General features: G+C 36.4%; 1 protein-coding gene across 1 annotated transcript in view; it reads left to right on the top strand.

Annotated features, from left to right (window-relative positions):
- Positions 1 to 16,684, top strand: part of PDE3A (phosphodiesterase 3A) — a 369,019-nt gene that overhangs the window by 200,376 nt on the left and 151,959 nt on the right. Inside the window, exon 2 of the mRNA XM_023725502.1 lies at positions 16,446 to 16,496. Within this exon, the coding sequence (XP_023581270.1) occupies positions 16,446 to 16,496 (51 nt within the window). The remainder of the gene's footprint in view (positions 1 to 16,445; positions 16,497 to 16,684) is intronic.

The raw sequence follows: 16,684 nt of genomic DNA, 5'->3' as shown, positions 1-16,684 counted from the left end.
GGCTTTAAATATGTCATGTCATCCCATTGCCTTCTAGCCTACATGGTTTCTGTTGAGTAGTCCGAGCTTATTCTAAATGACTCTCCTTTGTAGATGACTTTTCTTTTATCCCTAGCTGCTCTTAAAATTCTCTCTTTATCTTTGGTTTTGGTAAGTTTGATTATAATATGTCTTGGTGACTTTCTTTTGGGATCGACCTTATGTGGAGTTCGATGAGCATCTTGGATAGATATCTTCTCATCTTTCATGATATCAGGGAAGTTTTCTGTCAACAAATCCTCAACAATTTTCTCTGTATTTTCTGTTATTCCCCCCGTCTGGTACTCCGATCACTCGTAGGTTATTTCTCTTGATAGAGTCCCACATGGCTCTAAGAGTTTTTTCATTCTTTTTAATTCTTTTATCTGATCTTTCCTCAAATAAGTTGGAGTCAAGAGCTTTATCTTCAATGTCACTAATTCTAACTTCTACTGCCTCAATTCTACTCCTATGATTTTCTATTGAGTTGTCTAATTCTGAAATTTTATTGTTAATCTTCTGGATTCCTGATTGCTGTCTCTCTATGGATTCTTGCTGCCTATTAAATTTGGCATTATGTTCTTGAATAACTTTTTTAAGTTCCGCTACTACTGTGTATGTCCCCTGGCTGTTTTTGCATTTTGTCGAATTTCCTTTCTTATTTCTAGAAGAGTTCTGTATATTAATCTTTTGTATTCTGCCTCTGGTAATTCCTTTCCTCCAGAGAATTTATTGATTCTTTTTTTTGGGAGCTTACTGAAGCCATCATGGACTGCCTTTTTATGTGACTTGATATTGACTGTTGTCCCTGAGCCATCAATAATTTATTATAATTTTATTTTGTATTTGCTTAGTGAGACCTAGCTTCTTATTTTGTTTTGCTTTGATATGCCCAAATAGGCTGCTCGTGTGCAGTAGTTTGATTTTTGACACCTTTGGATCTCTAACGTCCTGTCACCAGGTAGTTAGTTCTGTAACTAAGTATGTGTACACAGGAGTCCGTTAAATTCTCCTATATGGGTTCAGCTCGGGTGTTCAGGCAGTCAGTCACCAAGTGTGTGATGCAGGCTCTCACCCCCAGTCCTAGAGAGGCATGGGTGATTGGTGCAGGTACTGGACTCTGCCTGTGGTAGGGGATTATGCACTGAGCCAGGCAGGGGGCTGACAGCTGCCCCTGAGAGTCTGAAAGGAAAGTGTGTCCCTATTCTCTAGGGTGAGTAGGTAGGTGAGTTTTGTGGCCGGACTCTGAGCACCCCACTCTGTTGGATGTAAAGACTTGAGGGTACCACTTTTTCTTGGACTTCTGTAGCAGGTGACTAGGCATTTTAGGTGCTACTACCAGTCCTCAAGCCCCTGCTGCAGATCGATAAAAGTGCCTACTTAAGGGGCAGGGCTGTTTCGAGGGTCACAAATCTGCCAGTTCACAGCTGAAGCAGTTGAAGTTAAACTTCAGATGTTTACCCCGTTGTACTGTGGCAGTGAGGACTAACGCTGTTGAGATGGGCCCCCACAAGTCTATACAGGGGTGTAAGGCACTCAGAGTTTGCGGAGCTGTGCCGAACCTGTGTTCCTGGCCTAGGGGAGCCAGCAGCTCATTTGTTCCCTCTCCAAGGCCAGGAGAATGGGTCAGGGTGCCTTTTGGGATCTACTTCCGGCCCAGCAGACTTCCGGTGCAGAGCATGGTGGGAGGAGGTAAAAGGGAGACAGGTTTTTCCCAAATGGGTTTTTTTTTTTTTTTAATCCCCACGAAAGAGTGCATGCATGTAGTTATCTTAGCCTCTTGGGAGCTGCTCTTCACTGGTTTGGAGTGTCCAAGCAGAATCTCTGCTGCCGGGTCTCTCTCGATGTGGAAACTGCTTCCCGAGTGTACGCACAGCACAGCTGTTTGCCTGCTTCACCGGGGACCGGCTTGGGTGCAGCACTGTAGTTTCGCCACCGCGGTTCTGGGCCTTCTCACCTCTTTCAAACAGTCTCCTTCTCCCATATCACTCAGACGGATTTCTTAACCTTGCCTTGTTCAGGGCTACCCAGATATTCACATAGAATCAAATCACTTGTTTTTCCAGGTCTTTGTTGTAAGAGGGATATAGGAAGCGTCTAACTAGTCCGCCACGTTGACCACGCCTCCTCTAGGTCATAGATTTTGCAAAATTCTATCATGCGATCTATGGCATAGTTTCTATCACCAAGGCTCTATATTCCAACTACTGATCCTTCTCCTTCATTTCCAACTTTTGTATTCCAATCAGCAGTAATTATCATTGCACCTTGATTGTGCATTTTATTAATTTCAGATTGCAGAAGTTGATAAAAATCTTCTATTTTTTCATCTTTGTTATTAGTAGTTGGTGGTAAATTTGAATAATATTCTTATTAGCTGGTCTTCCTTGTTAGGAGTATGGATATTATCTTATCACTGACAACATTGTACTTCAGGATAGACCTTGAAATATTCTTTTTGATGATGAATGTGACACCGTTCCTCTCCAATCTGTCATTCCTGGCATCGTAGACTGTCTTAGTCATCTAGTGCTGCTCTAACAGAAATACCACAAGTGGATAGTTTTAACAAGGAGAAGTTTATTCTCTGACAGTCCAATAGGCTACAAGTCCAAATTCAGGACATCAGCTCCAGGGGAACTCTTTCTCTGTCAGCTCTGGAGGAAAGTCCATGTCATCAGTCTTCCTTTGGTCTGGGAGCTTCTCTGCGCGGGAACCTCAGGTCCAAAGGATGCGCTCTGCTCCCGGCACTGCTTTCTTGGTGGGATGAGGTTCCCATGTGTCTCTGCTCACTTCTGTCTTTTATATCTCAAAAGAGATAGCATTAAGACACTAATTTTGTCAACCTCATCTGTATAACCTCATCACAGTGACAGAATTTACAACACATAAGGAGATCACATATAATCTCATCATAGTGATAGAGTTTACAACACATAAGGAAATCACATCACATTGCACAATCATACAACACTGGTAATCATGACCCAGCCAAGTTGCTACACACATTTTTTGGGGGACATAATTCAATCCATGACATAGACCATATGATTGTCCAATTCTAAGTGAACAATAACGGTCTGTTTTAGCTCACTGATGCCTAGGATCTCTATCTTTAAGCATTCCCTTTCGTTTTTGACAACTTCCAATTTTCTAGAATCATATTTCATACATTTCACATTCTGATTATTCATAGCTGTTTGCAGCTACTTCTTCTCATTTTGAGTCATGCCACATCAGAAAATGAAGGTCCTGAAAGCTTTAGTCAATCCACGTTATAAAGGTTGACTCTACTTTGAGGAGGCAGCTCTTCCCCAGTTATATTTTGTGCGCCTTCCAACCTGAGGGGCTCATCTTCTGGCACTCTATCAGACAATATTCCGCTGCTATTTATAAGATTTTCACTGGCCAGTTTTTTCAGAAGTAGATCACCAGGTCCTTCTTCCTAGTCTGTCTTAGTCTGGAAGCTCTGCTGAAACACGTCCACCAAAGGCAACTCTGCTGCTGTTTGAAATACTGGTGGCACAGCTTCCAGTATCACAGCAATACGCAAGCCACTACTGTATGGCAAACTGACATAGGAGTGATGATTAACCAGTACGCAACACTGTAAAGATTCAATAAATATACTATAATATGTATAGTAGCTTGTGTAACAGGATCTAGGTGGTTATTTCAGCATGAAAGAGACTGAAAATAAGACCTCTGCCTGTTTAAAGGATTCAGTTTTTGAAACATTTCCTTTAGTGACTTCTGAATTGAATATTTAACACAGTCTGTCAGAGACTCCTCTGATTTACAATTATCTTTGTGTGATGAAATATAAACCAGGTTAGTCTAAGGAAACTATCTTATTATGGTTCTAATGAAATTTTTGGATATATGGAACTTGAAAAAATATATTTGTATTTAAATGTAGGTAGAATGACAATAGCTTGAAAGAAATTAGGCTGTACATTTAAAGTGTGACTATACCTGGTGTAATTTATTAATTCTGGAAAACTGAATTGACCATCCTCTAAGAATGCTATTTTTGGCAATTTTTTGCACAGAAGCAGCATAGGACAGCCGTTCACCCATGGCCACTTCTAAAAAAAGGAGAAATACAGACTATTAGGAAAATCACCCTAAAACTTCCATAGCTGACAATAATTTTCAGTTTTCAAATGTGATTTTTGTTCATCCTATAAATAATTCTTAAATTCCTTCAACAAAGGATGAGAAATGAAGAATTTATGTGACTATTACACTAAATAATTTTGGCTTTGGCACGACAATGATGTACAAATATTTTGCTTGTCGAGTTTTCTCTCTCCTCCCATTTCCAGATTATGATTTATGTGCTTTAACATGTTTCAGTGTTTTTGGTGAAAAATTTAATATTCCAAATCATGCATGGTTGGAATCAACGTGTTTAATAGATTTTTTTTTTTAATCAGATACTTCTCTTATGCAAAAAAAAAAAAAAATCCAGAAAACTTTAATTTAGCTATATAAGTAAATGAACTGTGAATCCTATCCACTGTATATTACTGATACAAACTGACAAGGTCAGTGATAAAGTAATAAATCAATAAATCTTCCTTGTGTACAACCCAGAATGATGTTTTTAATAGCCATCATTAAGTAGCATGAATTATTTGTCTGCTTCCTTGTGTTTCTTCTTTCCAGACTCAATTTTTATGTTTTGCTTTAACACGGGCTCTGGTATATGGTAGTTGCTTAAAAAGAAAACAAAGAGAGACAAGGAGGGAAGTAGAAGGAAGGAAAGAAGGAAGGACAGAGAGAGAGAGAGAAAAGAGTGAGTAATCTCTCAACTCTTATACTTGAAGTAGGAACAGAGATACAGAAGAGCATGGTAATCCTTTCTGCAGCTGTAATTCTGCCCATTCTACCCACTTCAGTTAATTAAGTATAATGTTAGATCATACTGTGTCCTTCCTTTTTTCTCCTTTTTCCTTTTTCCTTGCTACGTTATCTTGAATTCCTCATCCCTAAATGGAGAGCCACATAATATGTTCCAAAAACGAATAAATCTTCAAGAAAACTTTTTTGATGTTATTAATTTCTTTCCTCAGAAGAATATTGATTTTAGTGTAAACAAATCCATGATATTACTTTGCAACTTATCAAATGTATCCTGGAGGCATGAAGGAGAATTGCAGAGTAAGGTCACATTTTGGATCATGGAAACACTCTACCTTAAACTCAGTCCAAAAAAAATACCTTAAGGCCCTGTAGTAAATTATTTCCAGCAACATTTAAGAAGCTGAGGATAGAATTTGCATGTCTTGTTAAAATCTACTAATTGGAGGAAGTGGAACCGAAGTAATTTTGGCAATACCAAGTTCAGAGGAAAAAGAAGAAGCCCAAGGAATATGTAATGCGGTTGGCACGTATTGTTCTCTGCCACTTAAGTCTATCCTTTTCTCAATAACTCCCCAAAGTGAAGTTGTTTTGGGAGGAGAAAGTAGAGTGGAAATGCTTGAAATTTTGTCATTTTGCTGAAATTTTTATGGCACTGATGAAAGGTGTGGCTAAGCACTGAATGAAAGGAGACTTTAAGAATTTTTTAAAAGGTCTTTTTTTCATAAAATATAACTTTCACAATACAAGAAAATTGTATAAAAATGAATTCAGTCTCATATGTCATTTATAAGACTAAAAATGAGTTCAGTTGTTTAAATCACATGAATTATTCAGATTTATTTTTTAGTTACCCTATTAATTTTTTAAGATTGTTTCTCAAAAGGATGATTTAAATAGAGAATTTTCCTCTAATTTAGTTAGTTTGTTGGTATATGTAACAGCTTAATAACTAAATAAAAATCCATCTGTATTTTTATAGATTCACCAATGTAAACTATTTGGGGATCAAAGTAATGATTTTTCCATTTGTTCAGCATACATTATTAATTTTAAAGCTGCAATCTAAGATTTTGCTTTGTTTTCACTGAATACAATATATCAGAATGTTTGATTAAGAAAAAGAAATAAAGTAAACCTATCCAAATGTAAGACCTCATAGATTTTGTTGAGTTAAAGCATTACAGCTGAGACTGTCTGAATTTTGTTATTTTCCATGAGATTTGATAATTTTCTCTTCGAAGAAAAGAGATCCATTTTATAGATTAGCCTCATGAAGTTGCCTGAGTGGTTTTGACCAAGTTTTACTAACTTTCTGGGGTAAATAGCCTTGAATACATGCCTTTTGTGAAGTATTGTACAAACCCAATCTGAATATATAGGGAAAGAATAGTTGAATAGTTAAAAATAATAAACCAAAACAAAAACAACAAAACCTGTTGCCATTGAGTTGATTCTGACTCTTGCAACCCTGTAAGACAGAGTAAAACTGCCCTGTAGGGTTTCCAGGGAGCAGCTGGTGGATTCAAACTGCCCGCCACTACGCCACCAGGGTTTCCAGAAATTATAAATGGGGCCTGTTTATTCATTCATTCATTTATGATTTCTACTCACTTAACCAAATTGGCAGAAATAATACCAGAGGTAGTTTAATAAACTGTAGAATACAGAGTTATAGTCATATTCAAGTTGCTTAGAGATTTGGGTTTCACCTGAAGTAAAGTTGATAAGATTAATAAATTAAAATCAGAATGCCTTGTTTAACATTTCACAAGAAAAGTGCATTTTGTTTTGTCTGCTCAGAATTTAAAAACTTCTTTTTACATAATATTTATATTGATTTTTGTTTGTTTGCTGTACTTGTTTGTTGTTTTAAACCGGGACTTTCAGGCCTAGGTACCTTTTGAATTAGAAATTTAGCCCTGGTGGCGGAGTGGTTAAGAGCTGTGGCTGCTAACAAAAAGTCAGCAGTTCGAATCCACCAGCTGCTCCTTGGAAACCCTATGGGGCAGTTCTGCTCTGTCCTATAGGGTAGCTATGAGTCAGAAACGACTGGACGGCAATGGGGTTAAGTATTAATTTACTAAGCGAATTGATAATGGTTTGGTTTTTTGGTTAGATATACCTGAAGGTGCAAGTCCTTTCCGTATTGAACAAACTCTTTTATAGCTTTCGCTCCTGCTGATATTTTCAAGCATTTGCTATTTGTGACTCTGTCAGCCTTTTGCTACTCTTTATGTCTCAGGAAGATAAAGCCATCCAGGTTCTCATTACTGCATGCCTCTCATCTCCAAGGGAACTTGGTAATGTTAAAATCTGGGTTTTCGAATTGTTATGTAGAAAATAAATTAGAATAGTATTCAGTATATTCAGTAGACTCTCTGAATATGCACATGTGTTTGTATGTTACTATGAGTAACAATGTATGAAATTTTGTTTTTTAATTGTAATATTTGGTCAAATATTTAAAATTGTGTGTGGCATCGTCAAGCAATGGGTTTTTCAGTTTAATAAAATATTCTACTTTAATAGAAAGTAACAATATATGTCATGTGCACTATACTTTTATCAAATAATTAGAATCCAATAATACCTAAATAATACATACAATTATTAATAATGATTAAAAATAACTGCTAACACTTATTGAGCTCCTACTGTGTGCCAGACACTATACTAGGCCTTTTTAATATGACTCATTTAATACTCCTAAAACCCACATGAGTTAGATGCTATTATTGTCTAAATTCTAGAGATAAGGAAACTGTGGTACAGAGATATTAAGTAATCTGCCCAAGATCATGTGTCTAGTAAGACTCAGTATCATGTCAAAAGTGGGATTTGAACCAGGGAATCTGGTCTCCAGAGCCCTCAGGCTTAACCACTAAATTTTACTTAACTAATGATTCATAAGGTACTTCAATATCCTATGTCGTTGTGTACCATCCAGTCGATTCCAATTCACATTGCCCTGGTGGAGCAATGGTTAAGCACTCGGCTGCTAACAGAAAGGTCGGTGGTTCAAACCCATCAGCCACCCCGAGGGAGAAAGATGGTGGCAGTCTGCTCCTGTAAACATTACAGCCTAGGAAACCCTATGGGGCAATTCTACTCTGTCCTATAGGGTAGATATGAGTCAAGATCCTGTAGTTCCTCCAAGCTGTCAATGTTGACATTTTGCAGTGTTCAAGTAGAACACTGAACTAGTATATAATAGATGGCTAATAAATATTAGTTGTAAGAATGTATAAATGATGAGTGAACAGGTGAGTACAGGAATGAATAATTTGTACTAATGAGATGTGTTAATAGAGAATTTGGGCTAACATATAATATACTAGATATTTTGAGATAATGCCAACGTTTTACAATGTTAAATTCATAGGATTTGCAAAGGATTTTCTGAGAAACTAAATTTACTCCTATTTATAAATTCATTCTTATTCCACAATCTTGAAGGAGTTGGAGACTAAAAGTGGAAAATGAATTTTGGAGAAATAAATCCATCACATTAGCTACAGCCATGACTTCCAATGTGACAAATCAAATCCCATGTCTTTTTTTTCCTCTTACCAATATGCTCCAGCATCAAAAACCTGGTATTTAGGTTGGATTCAATTATTATAGTACTGTTAAAAGTGGTGCAGGAGGAAAAATGTGTATGATTTGCAGTTAGGACACCTACATTTCAATTTCTGTTAGCCATTGGCTAGTTATGCTATTTTACCTCTATTAACTCATTTCCACTTCACACGATAGGGATCATATGCCTCTACTTTTTATTTTTTTTTGTTATGAGAGGGAATAATGTATAAGAAAAGTATCTGTAAAACTGTTTAAATTTTTAAAAAAATATGTTCCATGGAACACTGTTAATCTCTCCTGAAACAAAAGGATTCTATGATCAAATACTTTCAGAAATGTTAAAGTTCCCTTGCTTTAAGACTTCTTAAAGTTTAACATGCTAATAGGCATTGGGAATATCCATGCATAAATTATATTATGCAGAATTTTTCAAGTGTATTTTACTTTATGGCTATTTTTTCATAGACTGTCTCACAGGAAAACACTGAATAAAGCAGGAGACTGATGTGATTACATTAGTAGGAGTAGATGGAGTCATAGTATTGCTAAAAGTATAAACAAGTAATAAAAGTTCCCAAAAAGCCATGTAATCACGATTGGCAAGATGTAGTAAGTAAAAATAACAGAAGCTAATATATTTTGTAGGATCACTGGCAGCATATAGGTTTAGGATAATGCTTGTTATTACAGTAACAGAGACAGAAATAGAGCTATGGAAACATTCTCAACCAGAGTGTGGGAACATCATTGCCATCATTATCAGAAATAGATATAGAATTTATAATAGAGAGATGGAATTTTGAAATCTAAAATAGTACTTATAAAATTTATACTGACTGCTACGTTGGAATCCTAGGAATCAAGATTAGGAATTTTTTCTCTGCCAAATGGATGGAATTTAGTTTGTTATTAACCCAGGAGACAGGAAAAAAGTATCTTAATTTCAGTCATTCAGTGCCTTTCTATTTTCAGACTCTCTCAATGCTAAGGTTGTTCCTGGATGGCACAAATGGTTAAGTGCTCGACTACTAGCCAAAAGGTTGGTGGTTTAAACGCTCTCAGTGGTGCCTCAGAAGACACACCTGGCAATCTGCTTCCAAAAGATCGCTGCCTTCAAAACCCTATGGAGCAGTTCTACTCCGCACACATGGGGGTTGCCATGAGTCGGAGTTGACTTGACGGCAACTCACAACAACAACCACAATTTCTAAGCAGGGTAGATTCTAAGGTACCTTTTTTCCTGCTAGTTTGTCTCAAGATCCAAGATAGAGAGCATAAGAGAAAGCTACATTATTCTGGAAAAGATGAGGAGTTTTAGATCCTGGGAAATATCCTTGAGGGAGGAATGACTGGGGCCAATAAGCTGAAAAAAAGACCTGCTTCCTTCACCCGCTTCTCTGCAAGGTAAAAGGCAAGAAATGGTGACTGGCTGCAAAAAGAAATAAACAAACCAACAAATACATATATGAGAAGGAGAAAGAGAACAAGAAAGCTTTGTAGCCTTTGGAGATATCTAAAAGAATATTTTCATGGCTCCCTGTTATATTCTGTATGATGTAAGCATGTTCTTTCTCCCCATGAAATCTTCAATAAAATCAGCATCACTCGACAATGCTTTGTCGAGTGGGATTCATTAGAGGGATGGGGAGATGTGAAGTGCCCAGCCTTGCTTCAAGGTAGGCTGTGGGTAAAAACTGAGGCTTCTGCCCTCGTCTGGTTTAGCCAAAAGGGAATGATGTACTCTACCAGTTTCTGAATTAAATTATAAAGGAGGGTAAATTTTCTTCAGTACTGCTAGTGGTAGGCCTTTGCTAGGCCCTAAGCCCCAGTGTAGAAACCTGGAGAGCTGGGTGACAATGTGTGGGAGCCTCAGAGATTTCATTTGCCCTTTCAGTCTAGGACCCTAGACCAAATGCAGAACTCAACTGTCCTTTTTTAAGGAGCACAACGACGTAGTCTTGACCATCTTACTCCATTGATAAGAAGAGGCGAAGGAGAGGAATACCAAGGAGTAAGAACAATTCCCCTAAAGGACTAGACAAGATCTGAGCTGGCCTACACTGCTCACAACAGATCTTCCCAATACAGTGGACTGTCCTCTAACAGACCCTGTGAGCAGGGGCAGTAAGGAGTCCTAGGCCTATGTTCTCACATGGAATTCTTAAAAGAGAGAAGAGATAAGCAGTAAATGGATTAAAGAACAGAGTATGTTAAAGGAAGAATCCAAAGGGAGCATGCCAAGTTTAAAGAAGAACTTCCAATTTACTTATCAGATTGAAAAGTTCAGGCTCATCACAGTAAATGTGGAGTTTGAAGACAAGCCCCCATTCTTATGCATTTTATGACTCTCTTGAAAATCGAAACATGTACATAAAAAAACAGTAAAATTGTACAGACCATGGTATGCACTACGACTGATATAAGGGTGACTTTTTGGAGTGTACACGCTCCATAAACTCTTGTGGTATGAAATAAAATTAAGAGTTCGGGGAAAGGAAAATTCCTGGTCCATCAATATTTCTCTAGAGAAAGTACTTTGTAATTTTTAATTAATAGAGCTAATGATTAAATTTTGGAACAATTTTATACGAACAGAAAGGAGTAAATAATTATATATATATGTATATATGATTAAAAAGATCCGATCCTTTTTTACAATTTCAGTTTAGGGACATTTTACTGTTCTTCAAACGTAGCATTCCTACTTCTGACTCAGGGTCTTTGCCTCGTCTGCTCTGTCTGTCATGCCTTACCCCCAGAGAACTGTATGTCTGTCTCGTATCGTGAAATTCTCTGGTAACATACCACTTTATTAGAAAGCAATTCCCCGAATTACTTATATAAAATTAGCCCTGCTCCTAGCCCACACCCTCCATCACCCACTCACTTTCCGTCCTTTTACTCTGCTCTAAGCTTCTTCTTGGTGTGTTATGTGTTTACTGGTTTAACTTCTCTCTCTTTTCACCAGACTGTAAGAGCCAGGAGAACAGAGCTGCATCTTGTTTTGTTCACCGATGTATAATGTGTGCCTAGAACAGTGCCTAAAGAGCCCTGGTGGCACAACAGTTAAGCACTGGACTGCTAACTGGAAGGTTGGCAGTTCAAACCCCCCCAGGGGCTCTGGCGATCTGCTCCTGTAAAGATTATAGCTTGGAAGAACCCATGGAACAGTTCTCTGTCACATGGGTCTCTATGAGTTGGAATTGACTCCATGGCACCTAACAACAAGAAGAACAGTGCCTAGCACATAGCAGACACATAATAAATATTTGCTTAATAAATAAATGATGAAAACGGGATTTGTGTAGTAGTATGTATATTATTTTTATGTTTTCAAAAATATGTTTTAGAAATTCTCAACAAGTGAAAGAGAAGAATAGTTTTCTTGAGAGAAGTGTAAGGATAACAATGGTGCTCCTTACTCTTCATCACTGCCTTTTCATATCTAAACCCCCTCGCGTCATTATGCCCGTGCAAAGAAACACGTTTTGTTTCATATCTAGATCCTGCAGCTTTTACCCCTTCAGCCTTAGTTATGGTGATTTTTTTTTCTCCCGAGAAGTCTCTAAAAAGGCATTAATGTTTATACAAACAAGAAAACAATAGGAGAAAATAGTACTAGGAAAAATATATAAACATTAGAGGAAAATATTTTACCTTCGAAATATACTTTTAATTATCTTCATTTCTCATGCTATGATTAAAAATATCTCTGCTTGGATCGAACCTTTTTGTTTCCACGCTGACTTCTTTGCTTCTCCTGTGAACTTTTTAAATTCTGTGTTTGGCAGCAGTTTTGTTTTTGTTGGAACCAAGTACTGTGTAGCATACTGTTAGCTGAAGGCTGTGATGTAGAAATTTATTATTAAAAATAAAAGAGAGAGTGAGGGAAGAATTTATTCCATAAGGGTGAAAATGGCTTAGACAGTGTCAAGAAGTTAAGATTTACAAAATACTTCTTGCAACAGATTGGGTTTCTTTTCCAGGAAGCATACTTGGTTTCCAAGGAATGATTTCAAGGGTCTTCATTTTGCCTATCCAGTTATCTCGAGCTGATAAGGGAGGATGGGTATTCTTTTCTGAGGGCTACTTCATGCAGATAGAAGCATTTTGTTTGCTATGTGTAGATGTGACCTTGGTGATCTATATAACCCCAGACCTTCTGTTAAGATGCTTATAAAAAATGTCATTACCCGGAGGAGTAATCATGATCAAGTGGCCGAGAGAGTGTTTATAATAGCTGGTGAGAGACAAACTTTTTTTTGTCTTGAATTAAGTAGCCTCGCACTTTTTGTCAACAAGAATATTTGAATTTCTTATTTTTAATTCACATATTTAATCTGTGTGTGTGTATGTACATCTCTTTCTCTCAATATCACAGACATTCCTCCTCCAAAGAAGGTATTGTATCATGTTAATAAATTTTCTGAGTCTTTTCTCAGAATTCCTTAGGTATCATGCTGCTATTCACTTCTCTTGAAAGTTTAGGCCAGATGAATTAAATTGCAAAAAGAAAAAATAATTCCATCCTAGATCTGTCTCTACTTCTACTCCTTATTGCCTATGACCCATTTATGTAATTTATCTAATTCCATGATAATATCAAAGGACTTGCTTTGGTCATCTGGAATTTAACACTTTTCTTACCTGTTGGAGTCAAAGGATGTTTTGACTTTCTCATTGGTAGAACGTCAACATCGGTTTTTACCTAATATGGAAATTCATTGACTTCATTGTGAAAATTCTCTTCAGGGTTAAACTGATTGATATTTTTTATTTGTCCTGATATAATCATTGGTCAAGGAAGTGGGAATAGGGAGGTGTCTCTGAACTTCCTAAAAAGTTTAGCCTATGTTTCCGCTTTAAAACAAATGCATACCAGTACTCTAATCCTTTCATTTAAATAGTCTGTAATATTAAATGAATATATTCAGTCAGTCTATCACACTATAGATGTTTTTTTAAAAGCATGCTGAAACCATTTGGCTTATGGTCTATGATCTGTGGTCAGTGCTCCTAAAACAGTAAAATAAATTTTATGTGCAAATATGATGAAAAGTCATGTGCTCTCAGGCCCCTCACTTCCTCACCCTCTACTTCACCTCTCATCTAGTGCCAGGTGTGCTCTCATCATGGAGAAGTGTATAGGTAGTTCCCAACTTAGGACATACTCGAGCTACAGGGAACCACATGTACATCTTATCATTAGTAATATGTACTACATACAATGTTGCAGCACGTAATTTGCTGATGTTATCATCTCAGATGTTCACTCACAGATGCTCGGTGTTATGATTTATAAAGATACTGATAAAAAAGGCAGTAATAATGAAAACTAAAATAATAAAATAAAATAAAGTACTCAACTTAAATCAGAACTGACTTACAACGGAGTCATCGGAACAGAACCCTCCTGTAAGTCAGGGACTACCTATCTATGGTAAAACCCTTATAAGATTTCTTCAAGTCGATAGAGGGGAAAAAATCCTATTGATTTCTTTTGACTCTGTTCTTATTAAATAGAGAACATTCTTGTATCTCTTTTGTCATATGCAGAGTTTATTTCTTTTTAGATTATATTTCATATAGCATGCAGATTTCTGTAACTTTTTATTACTTTGAAAAAAGTAGTAATAAGGTACATTAAAAACTATTAATACATGTTCATTCAACTCATGCTCTTAAAATAGCTGCCCATTTAGTCTCGTGTATCTACTTAAACTAAGAAGCACACTGTTCACAAGTATCATTTTATGTCCCATAGTCCAATCTAATCTTTGTCTGAAGAGTTGGCTTCGGGAATGGTTTTAGTTCTGTGTTAACAGAGGGTCCGGGGGCCATGTCTTCTGGAGTTCCTCCAGTCTTAGTCAGACCATTAAGTCTGTTTTTTTTTTTTTTACTAGAATTTGAATTCTGCACCCTACTTTTCTCCTGCTCCGTCAGGGACTCTCTGTTGTGTTCCCTGTCAGGGCGGTCATTGGTGGTAGCCAGGCATCATTTAGTTCTTCAGGTCTCAGGCTGATGGAATCTCTGGTTTATGTGGCTAATATTGTCCTTGTGTCTTTGGTATTCTTCATTCTCCTTTGCTCCAGGTGGGTTGGGACGAATTGATGCATCTTAGATGGCTGCTCGCTAGCTTTTAAGATTCCAGATGCCACTTACCAAGGTGTTGAACTGCCCACCTTTTTTGTTAGCAGCCGAGCTCTTAACCACTACACCACCAGGGCCCCTTCATTTTCAGGGAAGTTAAAATTTTTTCCCCATATATCTATGGACTATCGTTATTTCTTCTGTAAACTATTTATATCCTTTCCTGTCTTTTCCCCAACTTCCTACTAGGATTGTGGATTACTTTATTTTTTTGTAATTTGTGATTATTTTTAGTGTACTGAGGATATTATTTATCCTTTTTCTGCACAGGGGGTGGGAGGATAGGTAGGGGAGGGTGGTTGCTAGTGAATCAGAATTGGCTAGAAGACGACTAATAACAACCATTGGCTGCAGATATTTTACCAATGTGACGTTTGCACAGATATTCTAAGTTTTTATGTAACCAGATCAATTGATCTTCCCTTCTGTGATATTTTTCTTTTAAGTTGGAAAATCCCAAGATAGGTTCAATATTTACTTTGATTTTATTTCATTTTATACTTATGCTTTCATTTTTTAAAAATTTAAGTCTCTCAAATATATCTAAAATTTGTATTAGTGTATGTTATAATGTTCAGATCTATTTTTTCCCAGAATAAATTTCTTATTTTCCTTTGTTGACTAACTCATCAAATATCCCTTGATGTTTGATATTTTATTTTCCATATTTTGTTCCTACATGTATTTGAGTTTTGTTTCCCAAAATTGTCTACTACATCTCATTAATTTATATTTTGATTCTTAATCCATTATCACATAATTAGGATTAGAAAAGTTTTTTTTTTTTTTTAATAACGCTTAGAGTATTTTACATTAGCTTTTGATAACAATTGAGTTAAATCTGTAAGATATTTTAAGTAAAATCTAACCCTTAAAGGTTTTATAGAATTCAGTCTTCATAGCCAGAAGCATTATATGTCCGTCAGTAAAATTATATCATACTCTGTATATGTTTGTCACACATTTCTTGATTATGCTATTCAAATGTATATCATCTTTTTTTTTGTTTTATTGTGAACTTCAAAAAAAAAAATTATCTACTAAGGAGTCATTGCTGTTATGTAGAAAAGCTTATAATTTGTATAAACCTGTTGGGTAGCCCACCATCTTGGTGTGCTAGTTTAGTAATTGGAATTAGTTCTTCAATTGGTATTCATGAGTAGTGAGTTGCTAGATAGATGAATGGAGTCTCGTTCCTCTCATATGATATGTTGTATGTCCTCAAAATCCTTCTGGTTAAATGTACTTTTTCAATAAATAAATATTAGACTTCATAAGCAGTCTCTGTTTTATGCAGATCTGCATTTTGTGACTTTAAGGACATATTTCATATTAAATAATTTCACTCCTTAGAATGCTCATATTTTTGTGCTATTATCTGTACAGAGCTTAAAAATACTAAGATATTTTGGCCTTCTGGTTATTGTCATGACAGTAGATTAAGCTGTACTAGCAGATGACTTCAGCATATTTTCCTAATAAACTAGAGGCTTAATGATATGCAAATAAAGCTTTACACAGCTTAGCATCTGTGTAGGATGTTCCTGACAAAGAACAGCAAAACGGTACCTTATCAAATGCCTTTTGATGCACAGTAGCATTAAAGCACTCTCAAAATAACTAGAGGTTGAAATGTTAGCTGTCAAACCCATAGTTTATTACTTCAGGTAAGTAGTTTACTCATAATGGTTATTCAAGGCCTTACTATTAAAATATAGATTTCAAAGGCCTATTTATTCTTTAAAAGAAAGAGAAAAAAAAAAAAACATTTGCCATGTAAAATAAGTATCACTAAATTTCCTGTAATTATTATATTATCTTTACAGCTCATGGGGCATTCGGAATGGGACCATAAGCGAGGGCCAAGAGGATCCCAGGTACGTTTCTTTTCCTTTTCTTTGATTCATTTTGTTTCTTAACGTTTTGAATGAGCCGTGAGTTTTCTAAAACTCAAGAAATAATAAGAAGTAGAGAGAAGAACAGACAAAATAATCATGCCATTTGTTTTTATTTAGGTTAGCTGTAATTAGAGTCTAGATTTCAAACCCCAAAGGCAGATGCCGGC

This window comes from Trichechus manatus, unplaced genomic scaffold (genome assembly GCF_000243295.1).
Source record: "Trichechus manatus latirostris isolate Lorelei unplaced genomic scaffold, TriManLat1.0 scaffold00320, whole genome shotgun sequence".
Classification (NCBI taxonomy): Eukaryota; Metazoa; Chordata; class Mammalia; order Sirenia; family Trichechidae; genus Trichechus; species Trichechus manatus.
Note: the sequence above shows the minus strand (reverse complement) of the source record. Positions and strands in the feature narration are given on the sequence as shown.